Raw genomic sequence first — 27,222 nt, forward strand, 5'->3', positions numbered from 1 at the left:
ACCAAGTCAAATCTATAATTGAAAGCTTCACCTTGAATGGACTTGGCTTGTAGATGAACTTGAATAATTTGAAACACTTTGTGCTAGCTTGAATGCAACCTGACCAAAACTCTTAAATCTCTAGAATGGTATAAATGGACATACCTATTTGCATCCAAGAGCTATATTGTGTTGTTAGAGTTTTTTAGCTAGCGAATTAAAAACCATAAACCAAGGTTGTTGATGGACCTTGCTAAGCTACTTTTGTTGGAAGACCAATTGTTTATAAAAATCATGAGGTGAATAATAAGTGTAGATAATTGCAAGGTGATGCCATATCTATCTTTATTGCCACAATATAAGGGCATATAGAATCACAATATCCATCATAATTGCCACGAAAAAGTGTGGTGATCAAAGTGCTACTTTTAGAGGGCTAGGGTAATGGACCCTAAGACCATGGGCCATTCCTTTGGTGATGAGCCATTAAATAGGTGCTCCAGGGGGGCTATAGGCAAGAGCTCATTAAACTATTGAGGTGCAAGAGAGCTATCACTTTATGACGCATTCATCTATTTCCTTAAGAAACAACACTTTTAGAGGGCTAGGGCAATAGACCATGAGACCAAAGGCTAGTCCTTTGGTGATGAGCCATTAAACAGATGCTCTAGGGGGGCTTTAGGCAAGAGCCCATTAAACTATTGAGGTGCACGAGAGTTATCACTTTGTGATGTATTCATCTATTTTCTCGAGGAATATCATGTGATTACACAAGCACGACCTAATACTTAAGACATTGGTTGACAATGAAATAAGCATTCTCCACTAAGTCCAACTCTGCAAATCTCCAACAAATGTTCCAACACAAGAACTCTTCAATTGTGAGCAAGAAGAAATGAGAAGCAAGTTGTGCAATTTCATAGAGAAACAAGTGTCTCACAAAACCAAGTTCATGAGCTAGTACCTTAAACTTTGAAGTGCGTATGCTAGGATGGTATGCACTTTGCTTGACAAGGGAGGGCATGGCCCCTACCTTTTTGAAATTTTGAAAGAATTCTAGTAGCTCTCCAACATACTATTTATGGTGTTTATGTAGTGATACACACTGCACAATCATAGAATACAGTCTTTTCCCCAATTCAAATTGCTGAGTGATCTAACCATTCATGCTTTTGTGCTCGTAGCAACGCTATTTGCAACAATGCCAAGCAAGAAACATCAACATTGCAAGGGCTCGTTGATTCAAGCAAGCTCAATAAGCTCTTCCATGTTAGTGTCCTATACTCACAATTTTATTATTTATCGTAATTGCATCGTCTATCTAGTTTTGAGAACTCCGCTAAAGGCTAACCAAGTAAGACCAGTTGTATAGGCTCTCCCAAAAAATGGTTTTCTTAGGAAGTATCACACATATGATGTGCGTCTTTAGTAATGGATATCTATGTGATTGAAGGCATCACGCTAGTATACGGGTGGCCCAGCTCCTCGACCTGCCCCTAGGGCTTTGAACTCACACCCCCATCGTTTGTGGGTCTCTTTTGGGGCCTGTAGAAAGTATCAAACATACACTTGGTCACTCTGTTTTTATTTCTCCACATGCTCTAAGCCTGAGGATTCGAGTGCTAACCCATCATGCACACTTACTTATACAGGCTGAATGCTGTCGTCGTGTTTGGTATCACAGGCCTGGCCGTCATCTGCATTGCTGCCTGCATGACAGATTTGCTTCACAGCTCAAGTTCCTCAGCCAGCATCCAGGTCATTCCATTCCATCAGCTCCTTTTCTCAATCAAAGATGGCTTCCATCGATTCAATTTCCTGTTTCTTCGTCTGATCTTGCTTTTGTGGTTGTTAATTGTGCCGTAAGATCAAGATATCAATCTGTGGCTGAAAGATCACGCAGTACCATGGTGAATTACACCACGGAAACTAGTGCTTGAGGGGCAATCTGGTCATAATCATTTGAATGCTGATCACTCGTCCATTCATAAAAATTTACCGATCGAAACAATCACCTGAAGTCCAATTTGCGCATACTCATTCAATGAAGATCACTCGTCCATCCACATAGAAAATTACAGACAGGAACAAATACTTGATGGCCAATCTAGGCATGGCCATTTCAAAATGATACACAATTACAAACATAGGCAAATACCTGAGCGTCAACATGGGTATAATCACCAATATGTCACTTGTCCGTCCACATAAACCATTACAGACATAAACTGATACTTCGGGACCAATCTGGGCATAACCATTTGATCTAGACCATTGCTTGCCCCTTTAGCTGCCAAGACTTTGTGCAAACTGTCTTGTTGGTCAGGTGTATGGTTGTGTATTTCTAATTTTGGATGCAGGCTTTTATGAGCCCCAGATAATGGACTGGGAGCTATTAGCATTAGATGATGCACTCTAGTGGTGCCCTTTTCCCATAGTCACAAGAAATGGCCATTTCTGGGCTTGAGAGTATTGGAAATGGTTGCTGTATACCATGCCTCTTTTTGGTGCCATCTTACTGAATATTAGGACTGGCATTGTGTGACTATTCTGCTTTCATGTGTCTGCCTTTCCCACTCTCAGCATTGGACCACCGCCACCACCTTAGTTCCTAACTTTGTGTCTTAGGGAAGCATCATAAGCCCGTGTGAAATTGCCTGCCCATGCACAACCCTTGTCTTGGATCTCATTTTGTCTTGTGTCCTCCTGCTGCACTTCAAGCCTTCAAGGCCTCATCTCTAGTATTTTCTTGGTTATTTAATCTCTGCACTGATTGATTGCTCATGTTTTCATGGCCTTCTTTAGTCTCCTCTAGTTACCCTAAGATGTACAATTTTCAATGTATCATTACAAGATATTCTTCTCACTAGATAGATCTAAACGTGTTGGGAAGCATGCAAGTGAAAACTGGAAAGGAAACAGTGATTTTAAAATCTAAGAGGGCAAGTTGGTGGGTTACTTTGGCATGCCTGTTATGGGCATTTTGAACTTTGAGTCCATTTTCTAGGCTTCACAAAAGAGTCTCATTGAGGGCTTATTGGACTTCCCTTCCAAAATCCCCTTCTTATGCTCTAGGTGTTTGACTAGTAAACATCATTGCACACCTTTTCCGGAGGTGACTTCTATACAGGCATCTACATTAGGGGTGTTTCACATTGACTTGTGTGGCCATTAGAGGATGGCTTCCTTAGGGAAATCCAAGTATCTTATGTTCTTGGTTGATGACTTCTCTAGATATGTGTGGCCTTATTTGTTGGAGTTTAAATTAGATGCATTTTTTATCACCTCCCTCTCTTTGCTTTGTTGCTTCACACCATTTTGACATGGTATCAAACTCCAAGTCTCTTGGTTCTAGTGCTGGTCGCTGTGTGAGACAGTCACACTGAGACTGCTGTTTCAGGTCTGATCACACGTGTAGACTGCTCCAAAATTTGCGTTTTACTGTTGTCTTGATCTGGACAAGCCTGGGCATTAGTTTCTTCAGCTGGGTGGTGGTTTTTAGCATCATGGTGGCCTGTTTTGCCAGTGCTGAACCTGTGTTTTTACAGCTGTACCTGCGTTTTATCAGTTCCAGCCTGCATTTTGTTTGTTCAGCCATCATTTTTATCATAGCTGCTGACCCTTTGATCTCTTGTGCAGTCACGTCTCATCTTTTTTTCACAGGCTTCAGCTTCTTCAGCCTGCATTTTCAGCCTGTTTGCATTTTCAACCTGATCTCAACATACTCAAGGGCAGGATCAATTGTGTCGGTTGCTGTGCTTTATTCACCACACTCTCTTCACATGTGTTCCTCTCTCTTGCTTGGACAGTTCTCTCCTTGCTTGAACTATTGGAACTCTTGGAGTTGGGCTGTTCATTTGAAGTGCCTCTCTCTCTCATTCCCCTTACTTTATCTTCTTTGCATCTCATCTATAATGGCTCCTCTATGCTGTAATATTGATGGCAAGCTTAAAGGACTCGAGTATCTAACTTGGAGTGCCGTAATGAAAGCTTGGTTTGTGTAGAAGCAACTCTAGTACATCATTTTAGGATCTGCCTTGGATCCTCGAAAGTCACCTCCTCTTCTATTAGATTGGAATGAAGACAACTATGAGGAAGCAGTCCACTGTCCTCGATTCTGACAATGCAGATGCCAAGGCATACTCAGCGCCCTTCTTTGATGCATCTTGAAGGAAGTCTTGGCAATCATCTCCCATAGGACATCTCCAGAGGTGTGGGAGAAGCTTTAGCTTCTGTATGAGGCTCCATTGACCATGCAAGCCGTGACTCTCTATGGTCAATTGCAAACTATTTGGTTCAAGGCAGTTGATATGATCTAGTCATTTCTTCTTAGGGTGACATATCAGCCTCACAATATGCAGTCCTCTCTTCGTGAAGCCCATCTTGTGGGCAATGTACTCTAGAAGCCACATTCAGAGTTTGATGGTGTGGCCAATGTCTCACGAGCTTAGACATCGATGACACTTGCCTATTGGTTTTGATCATATGACCTCGATGCTACTTGAGCTTGAGGTTGCTTTGCATTTATAGGAGAGATTACCATCTTGTGTTGGCGACCACCCTTTTGCTGCTTTGGCTGCTTTAGAGAAGGGTGCCGAGTGGTAGAAGAAGAGTCAGTGCTACCATTGTAATAAGAAGGGGCATCTCTCAAAGGACCAAGAAACTAGGAGAATCGTGAGAGGAGGAGGAGGAGAAGAAGAAGGATAGTGACTTCTTCAATGAATTATCATCTTTAGATTCAAACTTTGACTTTGGCAAGGTGGCGAGGTCGTGCTATCAAAAGTGGATGTAGCGATGGAAGCGTAGAAGATTGTTGTAATAGACTGCGCAACATAAGAGAAAGGAAAGAGAGACAAGGAGAAAAGAGAAACAAAAGGACATTGTAAAGAGAGAACTCAGAGATATGCTCGGGAAATGGAATCCGTATACCAAGACATGAGATAGTGGGATACAATAGTGGGTCACTAACTGATATGGGCACTGGCACTAGCTCCCTCTCTCCAATAGAACCTGAAAGTAACTGAGTATGCTAACAATGACTGAGGAGGAGGAAGCAATGGCCACAATCAACAAAAAATCAGCTAGCTGAATAATACTAAAATAATCTCTTTTGCACAAATCATGCTTTCATGACAGCAGACAATGCGAGATCATCAGGGCCATGAAGTTTATCATTAGTAGAGTAGTAGGGAGGTGCCAGAATACAACATAGATCGTACTTGGCATGAGTTCACACAATGTAAAAATCGCTGATCACAAAATAACTGCTGAATATGGGAAAATCTGATTATAAAACAGCCAACAGAGGTTGATAAGTGTATCACCCAGACTACGGGAGGCAGAAAAACTGAAAATGCAGATGCTGATTAAAAAACAGCCAACAGAGGCTGATAAGTACATCATCCAGCCTATAGGAGGCAGAAAAACGCTGGACGGCAAAATACAAACAGTAGGAGCAACAGCAAGTGATGAATAAAATAATGCAGAAAATACAACCTAGACAGCCGAGCACAAAATTCAAGCTGCAGAGGAAGAGAAACAGGCTGTTTTGCTCTAGAAAGAGGTTGCTTGGACAACAACTAGCTATAGAAGGCTGATCAGCACTAGGAAAGGGTGAGAGCAAACTGGCCACAGCCAAAAACAGCACCTAGAGCTTGAAAACAGACATTTGATACCATGCCAAAAGTGGGTGCAGTGATGGAAGCGTAAAAGACTGCACAACACGAGAAAAGAAAGAGAGGCTGTGAGAAAAGAGAAGTAGGAGAACATTGCAAAGAGAGAACTTAGAGATATGCTCAAGAAATGGAATCCATATACCAAGACATGAGATAGTTGGATCCAACAGTGAGGCATTGACTAATGTGGGCATTAGGGCTGGCTGCCTCTCTCCAATAGTACTTGAAGGTAACCAAGTATGCTAACAATCTGGTCAGCTAGCATAAAATGACTAAAACCTCATAAATCAAGTGCCAAAAAAATTGCACAAAATAAACTCATGTGCCCAGCCAACTAAAGCACATCCAAACTCACTCATGAGTTAATTAATTTGCTAACTTGTGTCGGCCTTTGTAGCTTTCTAGCCCTAGTAGTACTGTCGTCTCTCACAACTCCCAAGTGCCAAAGAGGGAGTGTGAGAGGGTAGTGGTGGTGGGGGAGTTGAGCATCATCCATATGCAAGCATGGTGGACTCTTGAGTGTGGCTTTCCACAAGCATCAACTAAGTTTGGTAGATTAAAATCCTAGGGTTGGTTTGCCTTTGAGGTTCACGATGGGATGTTCGTTGACAAAGAGCCGTCTTTGCTCCTAGTTTGTTCTTACATGAGGGGACACTTTGGCGGTGTGGTTGAAGGGCGGAAATCCATGCTCATGACATGCTTTTTGAGAGTTCGTTTGTGCTAGAGTATTGAGATTCAACTATTTCTACTCTTTTGGTTATCGGTGGTATTATCTGATAGTCATTGTTGTATGTACTTAAATCGTAGTACATGTTATTGTATTGATCACCCACGATTTGAGCTGCATATTGCTGTGTGTGACCAATTGCACACTCTTTCAAGCAGTATGTTGTTGCAACTAGCAATTCCAATAGCCTACTGCCCTTCCATTTTCAGCATCATCTCAGCTTCAATTGGTAGTTATAGCCCTTAGGATTTGTCTTCAGTGGACATCACTCTCTAGCTACTCCCTTAGCCCACTCCCACAAGAGTCATCATCGTTTGCAACATGAAATGAAGTTCCTTACTTATGGCATTTCTGATGAGAGCAAAACCCAATAGACAAATGACAACTGATATTTTCTCATTGTTGTTGGATAGCTTTGCCTTTGAGCTTCTTGTACACACTTTCATTCATTAGCAACATTCATTCACTATAAATTTATCTTCCTTCTCTTTTTATTTTTTTACGTTTTATGTTTTGCATTTTGTGTTTTTGTTTGAGTTATTGTGTTTTAGTTGTGTTCTAACATTCTGGTGTTTTAGTCATGTTTGAACATTCCGTGTTTTCTCCTTGCAAACCCTAGCATATCTTCACAAGACCACCAATTGCCCTAATGGCTCCAACATTCGCTCCACTTTTTGCCCCATGTTGGCGAATTCCCCTTGGCATTAAGACATTGTCAAATAGAAAGAAGTCATCCATCTTTGGAGTAGTGAGCTCTTAGCGAAGTAATGCTGCCTCCAACCATGTCACCTTTGCCACCACACATGCCGCCTCCGCTTGGATCATGAGCTCTTTGTACAAAACCCTCCATGGTTGGAAAAAGAAAATCCATGTAACTTGCTATTTGGAATCCTTTGACTCCAATCCCTTCCTACTCATCATTTGTTGGCTATGATACCAACTATAAGGCACTAGGTCTTAAATGTACAACTCATAGAAAATATAAGAGAATTCTGAAGAGTGAGATTTGAACAATGCTTTTGGTTCCACTTCATTTCTGCCAATTTAGACTCTTTTGATTGGAAAGAACCCACGTCTAATGAATTTGTTGTTAATCTAAAAAGGTGGATTACAAACTTAAAACCTTAATTAGCCATTTAAAACAGCCCCAAAACTCAAAATTACCAAACTTTATATTTGAAATTACCAAAGTGTCTATGTCGCATAAGCCAACACATAAACTTTGGGAGGATCCCCATCTATAAATATGAGGCTGCCTAGCCACTCCACATTATCCTTGTTTTGCAGATCCTTCATCAGCTGGCACTAGTTTTCTGCTGCTGTCTACACACCTCCTTGGCGGATACCTTAGTTTGTGGTGCAGCCAGCCCTCTACCAGCTCCCGATGATCCATCTACTCAACGAGATTGCTGCATTTTCTGCAGGTGCTCTCATTGGAGCTTGTCTATGAGATTGGCCTGCATCACTAGCCCCCTTAGGCTGCATTTACAGCTGTATAGACGTGGCAGATTGCTGATGTTATCAGTTGTGCACTTGCTAGTCCCAGATTAGGCAGTAGGAGGCTGCATTTTGCTGTTATTGCACCTGCCTGCATCATCTTCAGCGTGCTACATATAGTTTTCGAGCTGCTGCCCTAGCATTTTTGCTTCTATGCAGGCTGCCTTATTGCCATTGTATCCAATCAACCTGATCCAGACATTATGATCTGCGTTTGCAGTTGCCGATTGCATCTAGAGGTTGCTGCTGCGTCTCGTGATCCATTTACAGTACCATACATTCCTATTCATCTCTATCCTGATCCATTCCAAGACGTGAAGGTTTGAGGTTTTGCATAGTGTGTTAATGACATTCATTTTTCATTCGTGCTTCTTACTTTGAGTTTCTCTTCACCTTTGAGTTCTACTATTCTATCATTGTGTTTGTTGTACACTTTGTGTTTATCTTTTGTGTTCAATTGTTTCTTTACATGGTATTAGAGCTAGGTACTCTCTAAAGAAACCTAAGCCTTGATTTTAAAATTCGACATTGGAGACAAGAAAGAACTTTGAAGGGAAGATGGCTTCAAACACATCTTCACCACTTCAATCTCCAAAATAACCTATGCCAAGAACGGAATAGGAGTGCTAGTCACAAGTAGCTCTTAGAGATTTGGACACACGTTGAGATACTACTAACTGAGATCTCAGATGCTGAATACAGTTTGATTCCCATGCATTGAGCCCAACAACTTCTTGAAGGTAACAATGATCTACTCTCTTTAATGATGAGTGCAAGTTTAAAGATATTGCAGGATTGTTGGCGCCTCAATTGGGATGGGCCCTCCTTGTGGAGAAAGAAACACCAAGTATCTACTTTTCCTCCAACCTAATCCATCTACATTGGTGCAAGGTACACTTGATGTGATAAGAATAGCACATTAGGAGTCAGGTTTTCTTGACTTACCCTTTCTTTCAATGCGGCGGACTCTTAAAAAGCAATAATGATGGGTTTCCAAGAAGTTAATAATCAAGTTAAGATTGTTGATTTGGTTGCTCAAGTCAACTTTCAGCAGCTTGCTTGGGGTGAATGCCAATATTATTGAATGGTGAGAGAGCAGTGACAATACTTTTTTAGCGAATAAAAACCTTTAGTAGACTGTCATGCTATATGAATTTATAATAGCCAAAGTTTTGATCTTGCTTTACACTTCCCATTTCTGATTTCTATTGTTCCAGCTTCCAGCATAGGGCTTCTTTTTTCTGCTTTTAGAACTAGCCAAAGCTGTGTTATCTGAATGTAAAACTGTATTGAGGAACTAATACATCTGTGGGTTTTGCAGGTTATCAAGCATGATGGTTTGCGGAAGTCTTATGGAGGCAATGATGAGGTGACTTTTTATAGGGTGCAAATTATAGGAAGCAGGGGTTTCTCTTGAGGGCTCCAAATTTCTTAGGATGCATGGATAGGAAATCCAGGGAATGTCCGCATCTCAACGACTGCACACATTGAAAAATTTTTGCATGTGCAGCCATTGAGAATGGTTCCTTTTTAAGCATCTTCTGCCTCACAAATCCAATCACTGAGCTTTCCTAACTTCTATTTCATTGCAACCCATATTTCAGTAATTATTTCACAGAATTTGCCAACAATCACTGTCTCACCATTGAGTTTGCATTTGTTTTTTTGTAAGGCACATTACATAATCGATATTAGATAAGATTGGGAAACCAATCTTGCTAGAACCTATGACTAAATCATGAAATTTTTGCTGATCCTTCCACATTTCTGTAGTCACAAGAATGGCTGTTTTCTAGCCTGACATTTGTATTACCATTGTTGTTGTATGTTTCCCAGGTTCTCTAATGTTTGGCCCAAGTATTACCCAAAGATTTCTTCATCTAGTACTTGTTGGTTGATCTTCTCACTACCTTTGGCAAGCTATCCTAGTGTGAGATAGACCAGAACCATTTCCAAGTTGTTCCCAATCCCCTTTTTTCCCCAGGAGGAAAAAGCTGCAATAATTGAAAGCTTAGTGATAATCACCACTAGGATAGAAAATTAAAATACTACACAACAAATTGGTCTACGTGAGAAGAGGATAAAACCAAACAATAGAGAAGGGAACATGCTCCTAAATGGTTCTCTGCTTGAGGGGAGATATCAGCAATACAATGCTAGTAGACAAGCCAGTTTGGTGGTTTGTAATTCCAAACCATATGGGGAACCCCTAAATGAAGATGGTGCTAGTCGTCGAAGTATGTAAGGCGGCCTCTGGCCTCCTGCGCATATGATCTGAATCACCCTACAGCCACTTTTGTCTACCTGTGAGGGTGTGAATGATGTCTTGGAAGTAGAACTGTGCTGCTACTTGATATAGCTGCACTGTGTCATGCTATCCTATTGAAATTCTCTCTCAATTATGATGGTTTCCCTTTCTCTAGGGCCTCTTCTTCGTGATTTTGCTCCTTGGAAACTATCATAGTTTCTTCTCTTGCATGAAGTCACTCTTTAAAGGCTAATTGCCGGTTATTACCTAGCCATTCCCATTTCTTAGTATCGAGTTGTTGCTATTGTGGGCAACTTTGGCAGTTTCCATTGCTGTTTCCATTTCATGTGATTTTCTCTTGTCTCTTTTGTGCCTCGATCCTATATAGGAACTCTTCTTCATAATTTTGCCAATTGGAAAGTACCATAGTTTCTTTTTGCTCCATGGTTCCTTTCCTTGTGATTTCTTTCCAAGTCTATTTTTCCCACCATCAATCATGATTGGTAAACTCTCTCTTGTCTCACTATAATGTATATGCATATTCCAAAATCAATACAAGAATTGTAGTTATCAATCAACTATGCTTCTTACTGTGCCTTGCAATTAGAACTTACACCCTTTGCCAAGTCAATTCATTGGTGGTTATAAGTAGTCATGTCAGTTTTCTTTAGACCGGAGGTACCCCACAAAGGATAATTGTTGAAGCCATGCATCTTGACAATAACCCTTGAATCCCATAATTAGAAGAGATGGTTCTCCCTCTTAGATCCCCATTTTCAAGGATGATCATTCAACATAGTGTGAGGTGGATGTGATCATGGCCACTTTCAATGATCATAGTATAAGGGGAGGTAACCTTGTGGTCTGCAAACTGGTTTGACCAGCTAGACCTGAAAACCCTTAAGTTGATGGAGAAACTTCAGTCCCCATTTTGTTGGAGCATCTTTACACAGCTAGAATTTAGACCCATATCACCTTCAAACCCAACTTAATTGAGGTTCTAAGTTCAATTTCCTACAAAAGTACAAATGTTGGTCTCTGATATCATAGTAAAATTGAGATAATGGTCTCTTTGTTTGCACTATTGTGCAATGAATAGGATGTTTGTGTAAATTAGTTTGACAATCTAGAACCCAAAACTTTACGATGATGTCAAAAACTTTCTTACATAGGTAGGATTCAAATCCGATCCCCTCCCTATTTGCTTGCTCTTGTTTCCCCCCCTAGATTGAAGCCAAAAACCTTAGGATGATGGAGGATCTATAGTCTCCCCTTTAATGGGAAACTTATCTATACAACTTGGGCTAGCACTCAAATATACAACTTGAGCTTCTTGTTAGAGATTTGGTAATCCCTTGGACAGGTATATGCAGTGTACGGGGCAGATTTATGCATTTCTTGATCAGGTCGGGCAGTTTGGGCAGTCACCAGTAGTTGGGCAGGCTTGGGGGCAGGTTGATCAGGTTGGACAGGCTGTACAGGCCAAGCAGGAGTGCAATGTGGCATGCATCATTTTCTTGTGGCATTATTCTATTATTTTATTGCTGGTGGTTACTTTTGTGCAGCAGGCTGAGATGTATGCACACAGCCCATTGTACATGTATGCATTCTTATTCAACATTCATTTACCACAGATTTTTGTGTTCTTCTGTTTCTTTCTCTCTCTTTCTCTCCTCTTTGTGTCCCTTTCTTTCTTTCAGTCCGGTCATACCCTTCCACATTCGCTACACTTTGACATGGTATCAAAGCAGTGTTGAAGGGCTGATTAATCATGGGCAGACCTGAAGAGGAGAGTTTAGTGTTGCAAAAGGTTGCGTTTTCAGCGTTGAGGGCGAGCGGAAGGGTTGTGCATTGACAAAGGCTGAAATAAGTGGAGAAGCATGGGAAAGGAGCAAAGTTACTCATTTTTTGTAGGTTTTGTTGTTCGTGAAGGTAAAAAAAGACTGTATTTTTAGCCTCTTGCTGCAAATTTTGAGTTTTCATCGCCTGTAATGGTTGAAGCGGGTTTAGATGACCGGAGGAAGCCCTTGTAGGCTGCCCTTTTAGAGTCAGAGGGGACTGCCCTTGTTTTTGTGCAAGTTATTTAGGTGAATGTCTTTTGAGCTCAATGTAGAGTTTCAGGCTATTATGGACCGTAAGGTCCCTTTGGTACCAACTCTTTCTTGAGAAACTCGATGGGAAGAATTACCACATAAGGCAAGTAATGATGCTTGCTACCTTGGAGTCCTATGATTTGGTGGAGCTCGTGATAGAAGCCATAGACCATCCTATAGCCCGTGACTAATCCAAGCTATCTTCAGATGGGAAAGTTGAGTTGGCAAAAGTATAGGTACATCAAGATAAGCTGAATGCCTGCATCCAATCGTTCATATTTCTCTCATGCATATTGGCCGTGATAACCCACATAGAGCATTTGACTATTGCTTGGGATATATGGTTGGAATCAGATCAATTGTACAATTGGATGACCGTAATGAAGTGGGTGTCTCTAGAGGTATAGATGTAGACATTGAACCCGACCAAGTCTGCTTCCATGCAGGAGCATGTCAATAAGCTTTGGCAATTGCAGATACAAGTCCGGAACACAAGGAAGGCAATTACCTCAAAGGACATGGAGATAACTCTTCTCTCACAGTTATTACCCTGATTTAGTGCATTCTACTTGGCCTTGATTACTTTAGGGCAAACAATCATCCCTAAGTGGGAGGAGTTGGTTCTGATAGTCTTGGATCAAGAGGAACAACTCAAAGAACAAAAAATTCCAAAGGAGGCATTGACATGTCAATTGACTCAGAAGAAGGGGAAAAACAATAAGAGAAAAGACCAAGCAAGACAAGGCAAAGGAGTCTACTTGCCACATTTATGGCAAGATAGGTCATTGGAAGAAGGATTGCCTCAAGAAGGACACCAAGAAGGAGAAATCTGTGAAGAATTGAGGAGTGGTGGAGGTTGCTTTTTTGTTAGCAACCTTCCTATATTTGGAGGTGATTGAGGATTCGACCCCGATAGCTTTTGATGTAGCAATGATGGCCCTAGAGACTCGTGAGTGGATTGTGGATAGTTGCGCTTTTTGCAACACGACTCCTTCTATAGATAGTATTGCTGCATGCGACCGATGCGTTGGCAAATTCTCATTAGTAACAACTCTTCAGTCCCTATCAAAGGCAAAGGTGATATGTAGCTCATTTTGGATGAGAATGGTGGTGCTCAAACATTAGAAGTTCTCTATGTGACGGGTTTGGGATATCATCTAATTTCAATGAGGAAGATTTGTGCACTTGGCCTTATGGTCAAGTTTGATAAGGACTTCTCCTGAGTTCTTGATGGAGAATCAAGACAGTCTTTGTGTAGGTCACATGGAGAATGGACTCTACAAGGTGTGGACTGATTTCAAGGATTGATTGATCTTCGAGAATAACCAAAACTCTTAAACTTTATTTCTTTTAGTTTCCAAAACTTTTGTTTTCAAAACCCATGGAAGCTTGAAATCAAGAATGGTTATTTAAGTATAACATCAATTTGCAAAATAAAGAGTTACTTGTCCAAGGGCAAAAAGTTGTTCCTTTTTAGAGCCTCTCCTGTTTTATTCATATACTCATAAAGGAGACCCATGGTTCTATCCTCCATATTGGTGATGCGTAGCACTATGTAGATAGGATTGAGAGTTCTCACTATAGCCTCCACCTCTTTCCACCAAGTATCATTCATGACATTGTGCTGAAATGCCATGGTCTTTGGATACTCATACTCATTCCACCTCTTTCCATCAAGTATCATTCATGACATTGCGTCAAAATGCCATGGTCTTTGGGATAATCATACTTATCCCACTGCATGAACTGATTAAACTATATAGTGTGTACCAACTCCTTGTGAATGCGCACCAACCTCTCAAGCACAATGAAGATGTAGGTAAATCTAGTGGCAAAGGGTTTAAAGAGCTCAAGTGTCTAAATGAGCGAAAAATGGTAAGGACCTTGGGTCTCCTCACAAAATTGACTATACTTGTGGCAATGCTTAAAATGACCTCAACCCATTGAATTTTGCCTACATGCTCAATCAAAAGATTAATAGAACGAGAAATACATGTTGAGAAGCCCACTTCTTCAGTTTACACACTTCATTTAGGATTCTGCATTAATAGTCCCAAAAAGGGCTAGTGTCTACATTTTGGCCACTTTTTCACTAGGCGCTCACACAGTGGTGCGCCACCCTAGACAGCTTATACCTATAAATAGGCAATCACTTCATTCATTCCTTTCTCTTCAGTCATTCTTCACTACCTTCTTTGGTCACTACCATCACTTCCCTTCTCTCACTAACCCCTTCAACTGCTCTCACACCCCTTCAGGAGAACATTGTGATTTGTGGCTCGTGGCTGCCTTCACCCTTCCTCTTCTGCTTCAGGCGCCTTGTTCCAAAATGAGGCCTTGCATTTGGAGCATCTTCCACATGGCGTCACCATTCTTTCCTTGGCGTCAACACCCTTCCCCTTCAGGCTCCACCTTCACTTGTGTTTTTTAGTCTAGAGGTCTTCTCTTTGCCTGGCATCAACATCTCCAGCTTGGCGTCAGCATCGTAGCCTTTGTCGATAGTCTTCATCATCGAGGGTCAATGATTTTATCACTCGTCTATCACAGGGACTGCTCGAACTTGCATTTTTGCAGCCTGGCTTATCCTCCACTTGGCGTTACTTGTTTGTCATAGAGGTTGTTGGGACTCGCGCTTTTGTAGCCCAGCTTATCCTCCATCATTTGGCATTATCATTATCCACTTGGCATCAACATCTAGGCTTCTCTCCCTGTGTTTGATAGCTCTGACACTCTGGGATTTGCATTTTGCTGCCCAGGTCACTCTGTAGCATCGGAGGATTTTAGTTTGCTCCCTTGACAACTGTTGATCATCTTCAACGGCATCAAAAGACTGTGGTTCCGTCCCTGGACATCTATTCTTCACCTTCCAGTGATTACTTAGATAGCCCACTATCTGAAGCACTGCATTTTACTCCCTTCACTATACAAATTTCCCATAGGTATTATTGCTTGATTCAGACAAGATAGTGCAGTTATTTTTGAGCTTCGGCTCCGTTGTATCAGCTTTTCTTCTCATAGCATGATTTAGTGCATCATCACCATGTTCTTCGTGTGCTTCTAAGTTTCTCTTCTCTCTTAGTGTTTGTTGTACACACTTTGTGTTACTCCCCACAAACCCTACTATCTTTTTGCACTGTCACTTATTTGTGTTAGAGCATACTTGTTATTTTTGACATCATATGGTTTCTATACAATGGCTGGAAACTCCTCCTCTAACATGCTTCCCATAGAGAGAGAATTGTTTTCATTATTATTGACAACTTGCATAACATATTCATGCCCAGGTGACATCTCGCAAGTGCTACCATATAAATGCACCTATCATGGTAAGGCTTGGCAAAGAAGCATCCACGGCCTTCACAAACATAGTGCCCTTATAGCATGAGACCATGACATTATAAATATTTCTCCTATGAACGTCAGACCATCCATCACACAAGATGGTGCACCCATACTTTTTCCATGTATCTTTTAATGGCTCCAACTAAACCTCAATGCATGCCTTCTCCTTTTTGAGCTCCTATGTGTGTAGTGCCTTTGAGGATAGGCCCTTCCATTCACATTCAATGTGGTTGATGGCTCTTATGGTTTGCTTCCATTGCTTTGTTATAGCCACATGGAAGGGAATGGCACACCTAATGAACAGTCTCATCAACTTTGAGTTGCTTTAGCTCTAGCTTGCTTTTGTATAGTAGCTTGCATGCTAGCTTTTTGTAATGACCTTTAAAAGCACCTAAAATTTTAGGCTTAGGCAACAGAGTCCTTGTTGCACGTGAGTCAAAGACCGAAGTTGAAACTAAGACACTTGTAGCAGGAGTTGATGCAACCCTACTTCTCTTTGATGGCCCAACTACACTTGTGCTACCCTCCTATTGAGTTATGGCTAAGACTTGGTCTTGTTCTACATCAACTATCAGAAGACCAAGTTGTTACCTCCTCCATAGATCAAGAGAAAGATTCACATCTCTTGGCGCATTTGCACATGAAGCTGTGTCCCTTCTCGGCACATGAGCAAGATGGTCTTTGACCCTAGTGACAGTCCATGTTTTCACCATGCCACAATAAATGCATTTCCATGTTTTAGATCCACCTAACCCATCATAGGGGTTTAAAAGAGTAACATGGTGCCAATTAGGATCGGGTGCCATGGTAATTTGTTAGTTGCAAGCTGCCCAAACATTAAACAAACAACACATAAGCCTAAAATAGTGTGCAAATGGCCGGCTATCTTGGCTAAAAATTGCAGAAATTCAAGTCTAAAATCTCCAGCAAAACAGGCTGAATGATTACAAACAAATGGCACACAAGGCTGAAATAGTGTGCATACATCTAGCAAGACAAAAATTTTCATATAACTTGGCTGAAAATTGCAGAAATTCAGCTCTGAAATCTGCAGGAAAATAGGCTGAATGTTCATAGTTGAAGCTTACCTTTCGAGAAGAGAACTTTTCAGTGTTGCTGAGGTGATCACAGGCTGGTGGGCAGAAGTTTGGGGGGACTGGGGCAGGTTTGCAGCAGGCGAAAACAATTAGGCAGGAGGTGAAACGAGCAGGTGAAAATGAAAATGCAGCCTGAAAAGGGGGTTTTACCTTGCCCATTGTCATGTTGCTACACAGACACTGTGTGAAAAACCCTCGAGTGCATTATCATCTAGCTTTCTTATTAATCTAGAGAGTCAATGTCATATTAGTCATTAGTGTTAGTGTCCATAGTATGGATGGTTCAAACTTTCGGGATTTTTGAATAATTTTAGTCTATTTTTGATATTTTGGGCATTATTTTTTGTAAATATCCTAAAAAAGTGTAGAAAACTTCTAGAATAGGGTGTGCTGCAAAAAGCAAGTTGCTTTTCAACTAGTTTTAAAGATCTCATGCAAAAAGAAGGGCTCTCGAATTTGCACGCAGATCACAGTTTTTTGGCAGTAAACAACACTTAGGACAAGGAGGGACGAATGATCTGGGAGACTTTTGATTAGGTGTTCTAGAGTTTTACCCCCTTTTGGAGCCAATGAAAGCATTAGATTTGTTGTCTGAGCAGCAGAGTAGAAGTTAGTGTTTGGTGCAAGTTTTTGGGTATAACATAGTGAAACAGGATATGGTGAAGGGGAAACTCATTGTAAATAGGTTTTCTTAATCAAGGATTGGTTTTGGAATACTTTGAGCCTCTGATCTCTTGCATGTGTGTTGCTTCATCTCTCATTGGTCTCTACTCTATGTAATCTCTATCATTGTCTCTGCTCTCATATAAGAATCTTCTTGATCCATTACTACCGCTAATTTTGCCTTAAGAATCTCTCTAACATCATATACATCTATCCTCCATTACTACTACTATTCACTCTCATAGCCAGAGATCTGGTGTCTTCCCGGTATACGCGCAGATTATCTTGACATCTTTTTGGTAAACCCGATGTGAAACAGCCGGGGTGGGAGTTCAAAGCTATGATGAGTCCAACTACAGGTGAAGGTGTTGTGCAGCAAGAAGACACGTTGCAAATGTTTAGGGAGTTTGCAATGTATATGCAACAATAACAAAGCTTGGAGAGGATGGAAGAAGCTATAACAAAGGCACTTTAATCAATGGTAAACAAGATAGATCAATTTGGAGGTCGCAATGTATTTAAGTATGTCAAGACATATACAAAGGAGATGGAGAAGAACAGGGTCTCGGAGCAACAAATGATAGCAAATTTTGAGTGGGTTTTTGTTATGGAGATAAAAAACAAGGATTAAAGAGATACAATAGGCACATGCTAACATTTGGGACAATTTCAAGAAGGGGCTTAAGGAGGAATACTTTATGGAATATCTAGAGCGGGTAACAATGAGGACTTTCTTGGAGTGGGTTGCTAGAGCCAATAAAGGGCTATCGCCTTACAGAATTGCCACGAGAGTTTGAGCGTAAATACTCTCTATCATTGAATATGGAACAACAATTTCTTGAGGTTGAAAAGACTGAACTTTTCTTGCAGGTTGCTAACTCTACACCTCAAAGAAGTCTTGAAGTACCTTTGGAAGATAAGGATGTTGAACAAGGATTGAAAACTGAGTGGAAAGAGGTGGAAGATGTTGTTTCTTTGCTTGCAAAAAGACAAAAACAAATGGACAAGATGATTATGGCTAGTATTATTCTAGCTTCTACTTTAGCGGAGCAAGTAACGAAGCCAATAACTATAAGTCCCAAAGTTGCAGACTTAGTTTTGGATGAGTTGGTAAAAGGTATGTGAGAGTTGTAATTGGAGTTTTCAAGACTTGAAGAAAAAGGACAACCCTTTAAGCAAAGACCTCAAACTCGTTGAGGTTCTGTTTCGAGATGCATATGGTGTGATAGTACTGATCACTTTCGAAAGGATTGTGATTCATTCAAAGATGCATTAGGTAAAGGTGTGGTCTTCTTTAAATATGGTAAAATTCATTTGTGGGAGACGGGTTTACCTCTTGGTACCAACTTTGGAAAAGGTGGTATGAGAAAACTTGTGGATGATACGTCATCTAGACATGCTTTAGCTGTTATGGAAACTGCTACATATGGTTTGCAAGTGGAATGTGTATTAAAGAAAGAGGTTGAGATGAATGAGAAGTTTGAACAAGTTAATGAGCTTTGACCTTATGCAGTAAAGACAATAGAAAGAGGGAAGGTTGCTAGGGATGCTTTGCACGAAGTTGGCAATTGTATTCGACAAACAACAGGTTGGGATGATCTTATAGACTCTTTGTTAGTGTATGCATATGTTGCTAGGAGCCAAAACAATGAAGCTATTATTGAAGAAAAGCACAAACGAGAAGAAAGCAATGAAGGTACATCAAAGAGTGCAACAAGGGGAAATGGAAGAAAGGACACAGAGTTACCTCGTGATGCAACTCCACATGATGTTCCTCCACCCGAAGTATCTATGGACGATGCAGTAAGGGAGAAAAAGCATAAGCAAAACAAAGGTAAATCTAAAACTCCAACTTACGAATTGCAATGTGACATTGAATTGGCTATAGATGTGAAGAAAGTGTTTGAAGAAAGAATTCTCAATAGTAAGGTGGAGTTTACTTTGGGAGAGGTACTTGGAATTGCTAAATGTGAGTTTTATGAGGAGATCATTGATATCATCAAGAAGAAGTGTCAAGTTTCAGGAGATCTTATCAATCCTCACTCACAAGGAGATGGAGAGACCTTAAAGTCCCAAGGGATACAATGTATACACGAGGTACACGGGGCACATGCACATGAAAATAAAGATGCAAGAAGCGTGGTGAATTGTAATCAGTTTTCGAGACAGATAAAGCAAGTTCAATTTGAGTATGATGAAGAATCTAAAGTCTTTCACAGAAGCCATTATTCAAGGAATCATTGGGCCAGGGCTACGACAGAGACTCTAGTTAAGGTTGGTGATCTTGATGAGCCATGTGCTATACTCATAGATCATGATTTAGAAATTAATCCGATGTCAAAGAGTCTCTACTCCAAAGGAAGGTGGCTGATTGATACAGATCATGGGTGGAGAATTTAGGCTGTGAACAACTCATCAGGGGATTTGTATGGTGCTTGTCCTAATGTGAAAGTGACTATTGGAAAAATTTGAGATAAGCAAAATTTCTTTGTACAGGATATGTCTCCTTGGACAACTATATATTACTGTAGTCCGTATGGAGACTAAGGTGATGGATGATGGTTCTGCTTATGCTAGAATAAGAATTTGTGATGGATAGCGTGCTATTCAGTTCTTGACCGTATGTGTATAGTGGATCGTGAGAGGAATCGAGAAAGCCTTCGTGAGCATCCTTTACTAAAGATTTGAGGAAAGGTCAAAAGTTTCATTGGCATGAATCACATACAAAGGCAATGAGGAAATTGAAACATTTATTGTTATCTACACCCACACTAAGGAAAGTAAATTACGAGTGTGGAAGGGCTATCATTGTTATAGTGGATACTAGTCCAACAGGAAATGGGTGGGCTATTGGACAAGATGATGAAGAGGGAAATAGATATGTTGTGCGGTTTGGAGCCAAAATCTTAAGTCCTTGACAATGAAATTATCCACAAGCTAAGAGGGAATTATGGGGAGTGGTCATTGCATTGAAGTCTAATAAAGAATACTCTATTGGTACATCAGTGGTTGTCAAGACAGATTGTCTACCTTTGCTTGGGATGATCACTAGTTGCTCAACTCCGGATATTGCTATGTTGCAATGGATTGCTTACATCAAGTCCTTGAACCCAAAGTTTCACCATATAGCAAGTAAAGATAATCCAGTTGCAGATATGTTATCGAGAGCTAGGTATGAGAATGAAGAAGACATAGTTGTTGAAGGAGAGGATGTTGGTATAAATTTCTACTCCACTTCTTAAAATGAGATCATTGTTGTTGTTCATCTTCTCTTGAATCATTTTCAGAAGACATGTATGATGGTGAGTGGCTACTTATTGGCCTCTACTTGAGCACTTTGACTAAGCAAGAGGGATGGACTGATTAGTAGTTCAAGAGCATCTGAAGAAAAGCATATGGGTATTTCTTGAAGAATGGCCATCTATGCAAGCATCCAAAGCAAAGAAACAGGACTATGATGAGAATAATATGTGATAAGGAGACTCAACAACAAATTATCAAAGAGTTTCGTTAGAGTCTATGGGTTGGTCATTGAGGTGTGCGGACCACTTTTATGAAGATCAAATAAAGATATTGGTGGAAAGGTATGTATAAAGATGCGTTGCAGTTTGTAGAGACTTGTGCTGCTTGCCAAAAGTATTCCAATGTGCGATATTGTGATGGTCTACATTCTACCTATCCATTAGCCATGCATTACAAATGGGCGGTTGACTTGGTGACTATGTCTATGGGACTTTGGCAAATGCGACACATTGTACTTGCCAAGGAAGATCTAACAAATCAAGTGGAATGTTGGGCATTAAGAACAAAGACTACAAGTGCGGTATGTAAATTTCTTTTGGAAGATGTTATTTGTCGCTATGGTTGTATGGGAAAGATAACTGCAGATCAAGGAGAGTTGGATGCAGAAGAAGGTAGGGAATTCTTATTGAGGTTGGGCATAAAGCTTGCTCTCACTTTAGCATACAATCCTAAAGGCAATGGAAAAAGTGAACATGGGCGTCCACTTATTATTGAAGCTTTAGCCAAGGCATGCAGAGGTAAGATTCGAGAGTGGCCCGGGCTACTTCCGTATGCTTTATGGGCTAATCGCATTACACATAGTACAGTGATCGGATATATGCCCTACTGAGTTGATGTAATGGCCAAAATGGTTATGCCTATTGAGGATGTTATTACTACTTGGAGTGTGCTACCTTGGGAGAATGATATGAATAGGAAGGACCTTCTTGCTTTGTGGATTCAACAGCTAGAAAGGAGGCCTAAAGATATTGAGATTGCAACCATGTGTTTAAAAGATGCTAGGTTGAAAAATAAAGATAGGTTTGACAAGAAACACAGGCTTCATCCAAAGCCCATTGAGAAAGGAGATTGGGTGTTAGTCTATGACAATAGTCTTGACACTCAACATAGTAAACTTAGAAAGGTTTCTAAGAGATGGTTTGGTCCTTATATTGTGAAGCATGTACATGATAACACAACTTATTCTTTGTGTGAGCTAGATGAACATGTGCAAGATGAAGAACAGATTTATGTTGACTTGGATGATCAAGAGGACGATGAAGATATAGGGATGGAAGATGAATATATTGATCCAGATAAAGATTGTGACACGAACCAGATCAAGTGCAGGTTCAGAGGGAATGGATGTCATGTCACTACACAAACGCAGTGTGAAAAACCTTGGAGTGCATCATTATTCGGATTTTTTATTAATCTAGAGAGTCAATGTCATATTAGTCATTAGTGCTAGTGCCCATACTATGGACGGTTCAAACTTATTTGACAATTTTAATCTATTTTTGATATTTTGGACATTATTTTTTGTAAATATCCTAAAAAGATGTAGAAAAATTCTAGAATAGATGTCATGCAAAAAGCAAGTCGCTTTTCAGCCAATTTTGGAGATCTCATGTAAAAAGAAGGGCTCCAAAATTTGCACCGCGTGTAATCACAATTTTTAGACAGCAAAACAACATTGCGGATGGTGAGGAGGGAGAAGGATCATTCCGGGAGAATTTTGATTAGGCGTCCTAGGGTTTTATCCCGCTTTCGCAGCTAATGGAACCATTAGATTTGCCGTCTGAGCAGCAGAGTAGAAGCTAGTGTTTGGTGTGAGTTTTTGGGTATAACAAGGTCAAATAGGACAGGTGAAGGGAAGACTCATTGTAAATAGGTTTTCTTAATCAAGGATTGGTTTTGGGATACTTTGAGCCTTTGATCTCTTATATGTGCGTTGTTTCATCTCTCGTTGGTCTCTACTCTATGTAATCTCTATCATCATCTCTGCTCCCATACAAGAATCTGCCTAATCTCTTACTACTGTTAATCCTAGCTTAAGAATCTCTCTTAACATCATATACATCTATCCATCCCTTACTACTCTTATTCACTCTCATAGCTAGAGACCCGAGCCAGTGTCTTTCTGACATACACACAAATTATCTTGACACCGTCCCTAGATTTGGAAACCAAAAAACTAGTAGAAAACTAAAGAGCTTGCAATCCGACAAAGGAGAAGAAATTGTCTTTGAGGATCTTGCTAAGTTTTGTGTAGATCGGAGTATTCACTAGGAGTTTGCCAACATGAACACACTTGTGGAGAAAGGCATATTGGAGCTAAGAATCGGAGCGTGATCGAGATGGTATGGACTATGATGGAGCATTGGTAGACATTGCAATGTCTATGGGCTAAGGCAGTGGCCATTGCTTTCCATATCCTTAATTGGTCACCTACATCGGCTGTGGCTGCTATGACACCTTTGAGGTTGGCTTTGATGTAAAATATGATGTGTATTATTTCGGGGTGTTCAAGTGTGATGCCTATATTAACATCCCAAAGAAACAAAGAGATGAGTTTGAGCCGCCTTCCAAAAGACAAGTGCTTGTGGAATATAGCTATCAATTGTAAGGATACAGGCTTTATGATCCCATTTCACGGTGGTTTGTATGAGTTGAGATGTTCGGTTTGCGGAGTTTACATCAGCAAAGGAGGGTGAGAAGCACCCCATCCTTGGATATCCGAGTGACAATTGGCCACTTAAGTGAGTGCCTTTGGTGTCTATGCCTTTTGAGGCTCCATCAATGGAGGAGGAGATTTCTTCACCACCGGATTCACCCATAGAGTAAGCATCAGTGGGTATTCTAGAGATTTCATCAGAGGTCAAGTGATGAGAGGAGTACTTGGCTCCTCGTTGAACACATGATACACTTTGTGATACAGGGATTGAGGGAGTTCATGAGGAGTGGCAACTGTAAGATGACCCACAACAATCTCGGAGGAACCAACCACATTCCACCAAGCTTGTTTGTACTAACTATTGCTTGATGACTCGTGCCATACAGGATAGGGAGCCCATCTCCATGAAGGAGGCTTTGCAATCATCATATTGGTGGAGGGTATAGAGCAGTAGTTGGAGGCCATAGAAAAGAATGGCACTTGGGATCTTGTGTCGCAACCCGTTCATAGGAAGGTGATTGGAGTCAAGCGAGTCTTCAAGACCAAATACTACAGTGATGGCACTTTGGATAAGCACAACGCATGGCTTGTTATTAAAGGGTTTGTGCAGCGGCATGGAGTGAATTTTCATGATAGCATTGCACCTACAACTTGGACCTTAAAGCCATTCTTGCCTTAGCCAGCCATAGAAGATGGCTAGCTTATTAGCTTGATGTGAAGTTCATCTTCCTTAATGGTGATTTGAAGGAGGAGATCTATATTGAGCAGCTCCTGGCTTTTCCTCATCAAATGGCAAAGTTTACAAGTTAAAGAAGGTCCTCTATGGCCTCAAACAAGCTTTGCGTGCTTGGAACGAGAAGATAGCCTCATTTCTCCAAGGGAAGTTAGGGTGTCAACGTTTCATTTGCTGATCCCTAGTTGTATGTCCACACATCAGCCAGAGGGTGCACTTTGTTCGTGCTTTATGTGGACAATCTCATTCTGACAAGTGACCATGCCTAGAAGGTCAAGCAGACAAAGAAGACACTACATGAGATGTTCGAGATGATGGATATGGAACTTCTCCAGTTTTTCTTGGGCCACGAGATTTGGCAGACTCTTAAGGGGGTTTTTCATCTCTTAGAGGCGGTATGTGTAGGAGCTTTTGATCACCTTTGAGATGGAGGGTTGTTGATCTATTTTTATTCCCGTGGATCCAAACAAGAAAGCTACAATCCATGCAAATTCACCGGAGGTAGATGGTACCTGCTATAGGCAATTGTTTGGGTCATTGATTTGGCTCCTAAATACTCAAATTGATTTGTGCTTTGCTATTGGTTTGCTTGTAGGGTTCATGAGTGAACCCAAGATGGTTCATTGGTAGGCTACTATGAGGATTTTATGGTTCTTGAGAGGGGCCCCTGTGAAGAAATGCTAGGGTTTGCATTGAGGAAACACAGGATGTACAACCAAGAACTGAAACACAAAGACTCAGACAGAGACAAGCAAAACCCCAACCCTAAATGCAAAACGTAAAAACTCGAAACCCAAACATAGAGAGAAGAAACTCTGAAGTGAATGAATACTGTAAATGAATGTAAGAGTGTACAGAATGCCCAAGGGCAAACCAATGGAGTATGGGAGAGTGATGTCCACTAGAGACCGGGATTCCAAGCGTTGTGACCATCAGTCGAAGTGTTAGAGTGTTGGAAATACCAAATGTTGATCACCAAAGTGTTAGAGAATTGAGGCGACAATAGGAGAGGTGTTTGCTGATGTAGACGGCTTGCTAGACAACAAAAAACGCAGGTACTGAAGTAGTCACCTAGTGGAAGAGATGGCAACAGCTTGTCACTTGGCACCAGATGGTGAAAACGTGGGTTGATCAAGTACTATGATGACTCAGCAAATAGAGACCTCTAAACAGCAAGGCGATGGCTGAAAACAAGCCGTTTAGGATTGGATAGTGATAGGTTGTAGTCGATAATGGTTGTATAATAGATGGTAGGTGGTTGATGGTTGAAATATGCATGGTAGAGTGAGAAACTTGCACAAAAGGATAAGGCTGAATGGTGGACAACCTATCTATTTATAGATGTTGAAGGGTATCCCAAAAAATTAGGATTTTGGAGTACCACTGAAACTGTCTCGAACCACTCATCAAATTTGCATTTTTCATTAATTAAGCATGTTTTGGGATTGTTAAAAAATGCTAATTAGCTATAAAGTCTATTTCATCTCAACACCCCGTCTCAGACCCAAAATTGAGCCTAAAAGGAAAGACTTTCAATGTTTACCCCAAGGTGTCTCACCCCAAAGCAACCAAAGCATCGGACAAAGGGTGCACGTCAGTTGCCCAATGGCCTACCAAGACTATAGAGGTAATGATTATCTTATCAAGGGAGTCCAAGTAGTCACCCCCAAAGAGAACATCGTGTCGGACAAAGGGTGCTCATCGGCTAAGCCTACCAAGACCTACAAAGGAGGATGGAATCATATTAAACAAATTTTTTTTTGGTGAAAATTGAAATTTAGGGGTGGCGACCGATCAAGTAACAGTGACACAAAAAACAGGATTAGGGATGGTACACCCAACACATCACAAAATAATACAAGCTTACCCAACCACTCGAGGATGTCGATGATGAGAGAAAGGTGATAAAGTATCATGTGAAGAAGAATGGTGGTGTAATTTGCCGATGGAAACAGCTTAGGATCCGTCCAATGGTGCTTTGAACAATGAGATGCATAGTATGCTACATGTAGAAGGTGCCACGTGGACAGTGTTCCTCATGGGGAAATTGTTCCCTTGCCCAAGGGTCCTATTACAAAGATGATGAAATCATGTAATGCATAGGGAAAGGTACAATAGGGAGGGGAGGTTGATGTCGTAGACAAGTGCTGAAACCTATAGAATACCAAGGGTAGGAACCTTCTCTCAACCTAGATGTCGATGTTGAAGAAGGAAGAGGAGTCCTAGGATATTGGTCTTTATGTGGTGCTGAGAACCATGTGAAGGAAGATGTTGAAGCATCCCCACTAGAAAAGCAAGGACAGAAATCATTGCCATGATAGCATCAAGAGAGATGCTGCATGATCTGCTGTGGTGGGAGGGAAAGCCTCCATGTTGGTAGAAGAGCAAAACTCCAAGTAGATGGAATCATGAAAGGAGCAATGCGCATCTCCTATCTCCAGCTGAGAAAGGACTTGCATGTTAGCCCTACATTGAAATACAAAACTTGCAAAAGAGATCAAAATTTGCAAGCATAGATGTGAGTAGTGAGATACTCCAGAAAACAAAAGTGAAAATAAAATATAAAAAAGTAAAGCTAAGTGCAATGCAATGAGTATGTAAGTATGCAGTGAAAGTCTAAAAAGAAAAAGGGTAAGTGTGTGGCCACCATCACATATGGCGAGGTGGAAAAGTGGTCCTAGAAGGTGCAATGGATGTCCTAGGAATGGATGTGTAAAGTATAATAGGTGAGTCACTAGCAGACCAATCAACTAAGCCTTGAGGAGTATTGAAGGAGATAGGTTGCTGAGGTTGTCCGTGTGCCACATGTCCAGTAGCCATTGGGGTAGATGGAGGAGATGGTGAAGCTACGGGAGGCGTAGCCCCACTAGACTAGCTAGCTGGAGTGGAGGCAATCGCAATAATTTGCGGTGGTTTTCTAGGAGGAAGACCTTGAGCTTTGGTACAAGACTCCTTGTCCACATGGCTGGACCTTTGGCAGTATATACAAAACCTATTTTTCTTAGGAATTTGCTCCCAAAGGGTTGTGTTTTTTTGTTTCCGTTGGAGGAAGTGGTGTCACCCTTGGTTTGGCTTGCCTTCACATCTTGCGAGTTCTTGCCACTGGTGGTTTTCCCTCCCAAAGAAGAGGCAACGAACCCTCGTCCATTTGAATGGATGTGTGTGGAGGACTTTCTATAGACTTGATCATGCAATCTCGCATAATGTAA

At 41.0% G+C, this 27,222-nt stretch overlaps 1 protein-coding gene across 2 annotated transcripts in view; it reads left to right on the forward strand.

Annotated features, from left to right (window-relative positions):
* Positions 1-1,494: 1,494 nt before the first annotated feature.
* Positions 1,495-27,222, forward strand: part of LOC148041947 (signal peptidase complex subunit 3A-like) — a 71,419-nt gene continuing 45,691 nt past the window's right edge. The window contains exons 1-2 of one of the 2 annotated variants that reach the window (XM_087684348.1): positions 1,495-1,737; positions 9,200-9,247. In XM_087684348.1, coding sequence (XP_087540474.1) covers positions 1,612-1,737; positions 9,200-9,247 — 174 coding nt within the window. In that variant the 5' untranslated portion in view covers positions 1,495-1,611. The remainder of the gene's footprint in view (positions 1,738-9,199; positions 9,248-27,222) is intronic. The other variant, XM_087684357.1, reaches the window with a different exon arrangement.

Source organism: Lygodium microphyllum, chromosome 1, assembly GCF_053477565.2.
Source record: "Lygodium microphyllum isolate KBCC chromosome 1, Lygodium_microphyllum_v1.1.10, whole genome shotgun sequence".
In the NCBI taxonomy this organism is placed as follows: domain Eukaryota; kingdom Viridiplantae; phylum Streptophyta; class Polypodiopsida; order Schizaeales; family Lygodiaceae; genus Lygodium; species Lygodium microphyllum.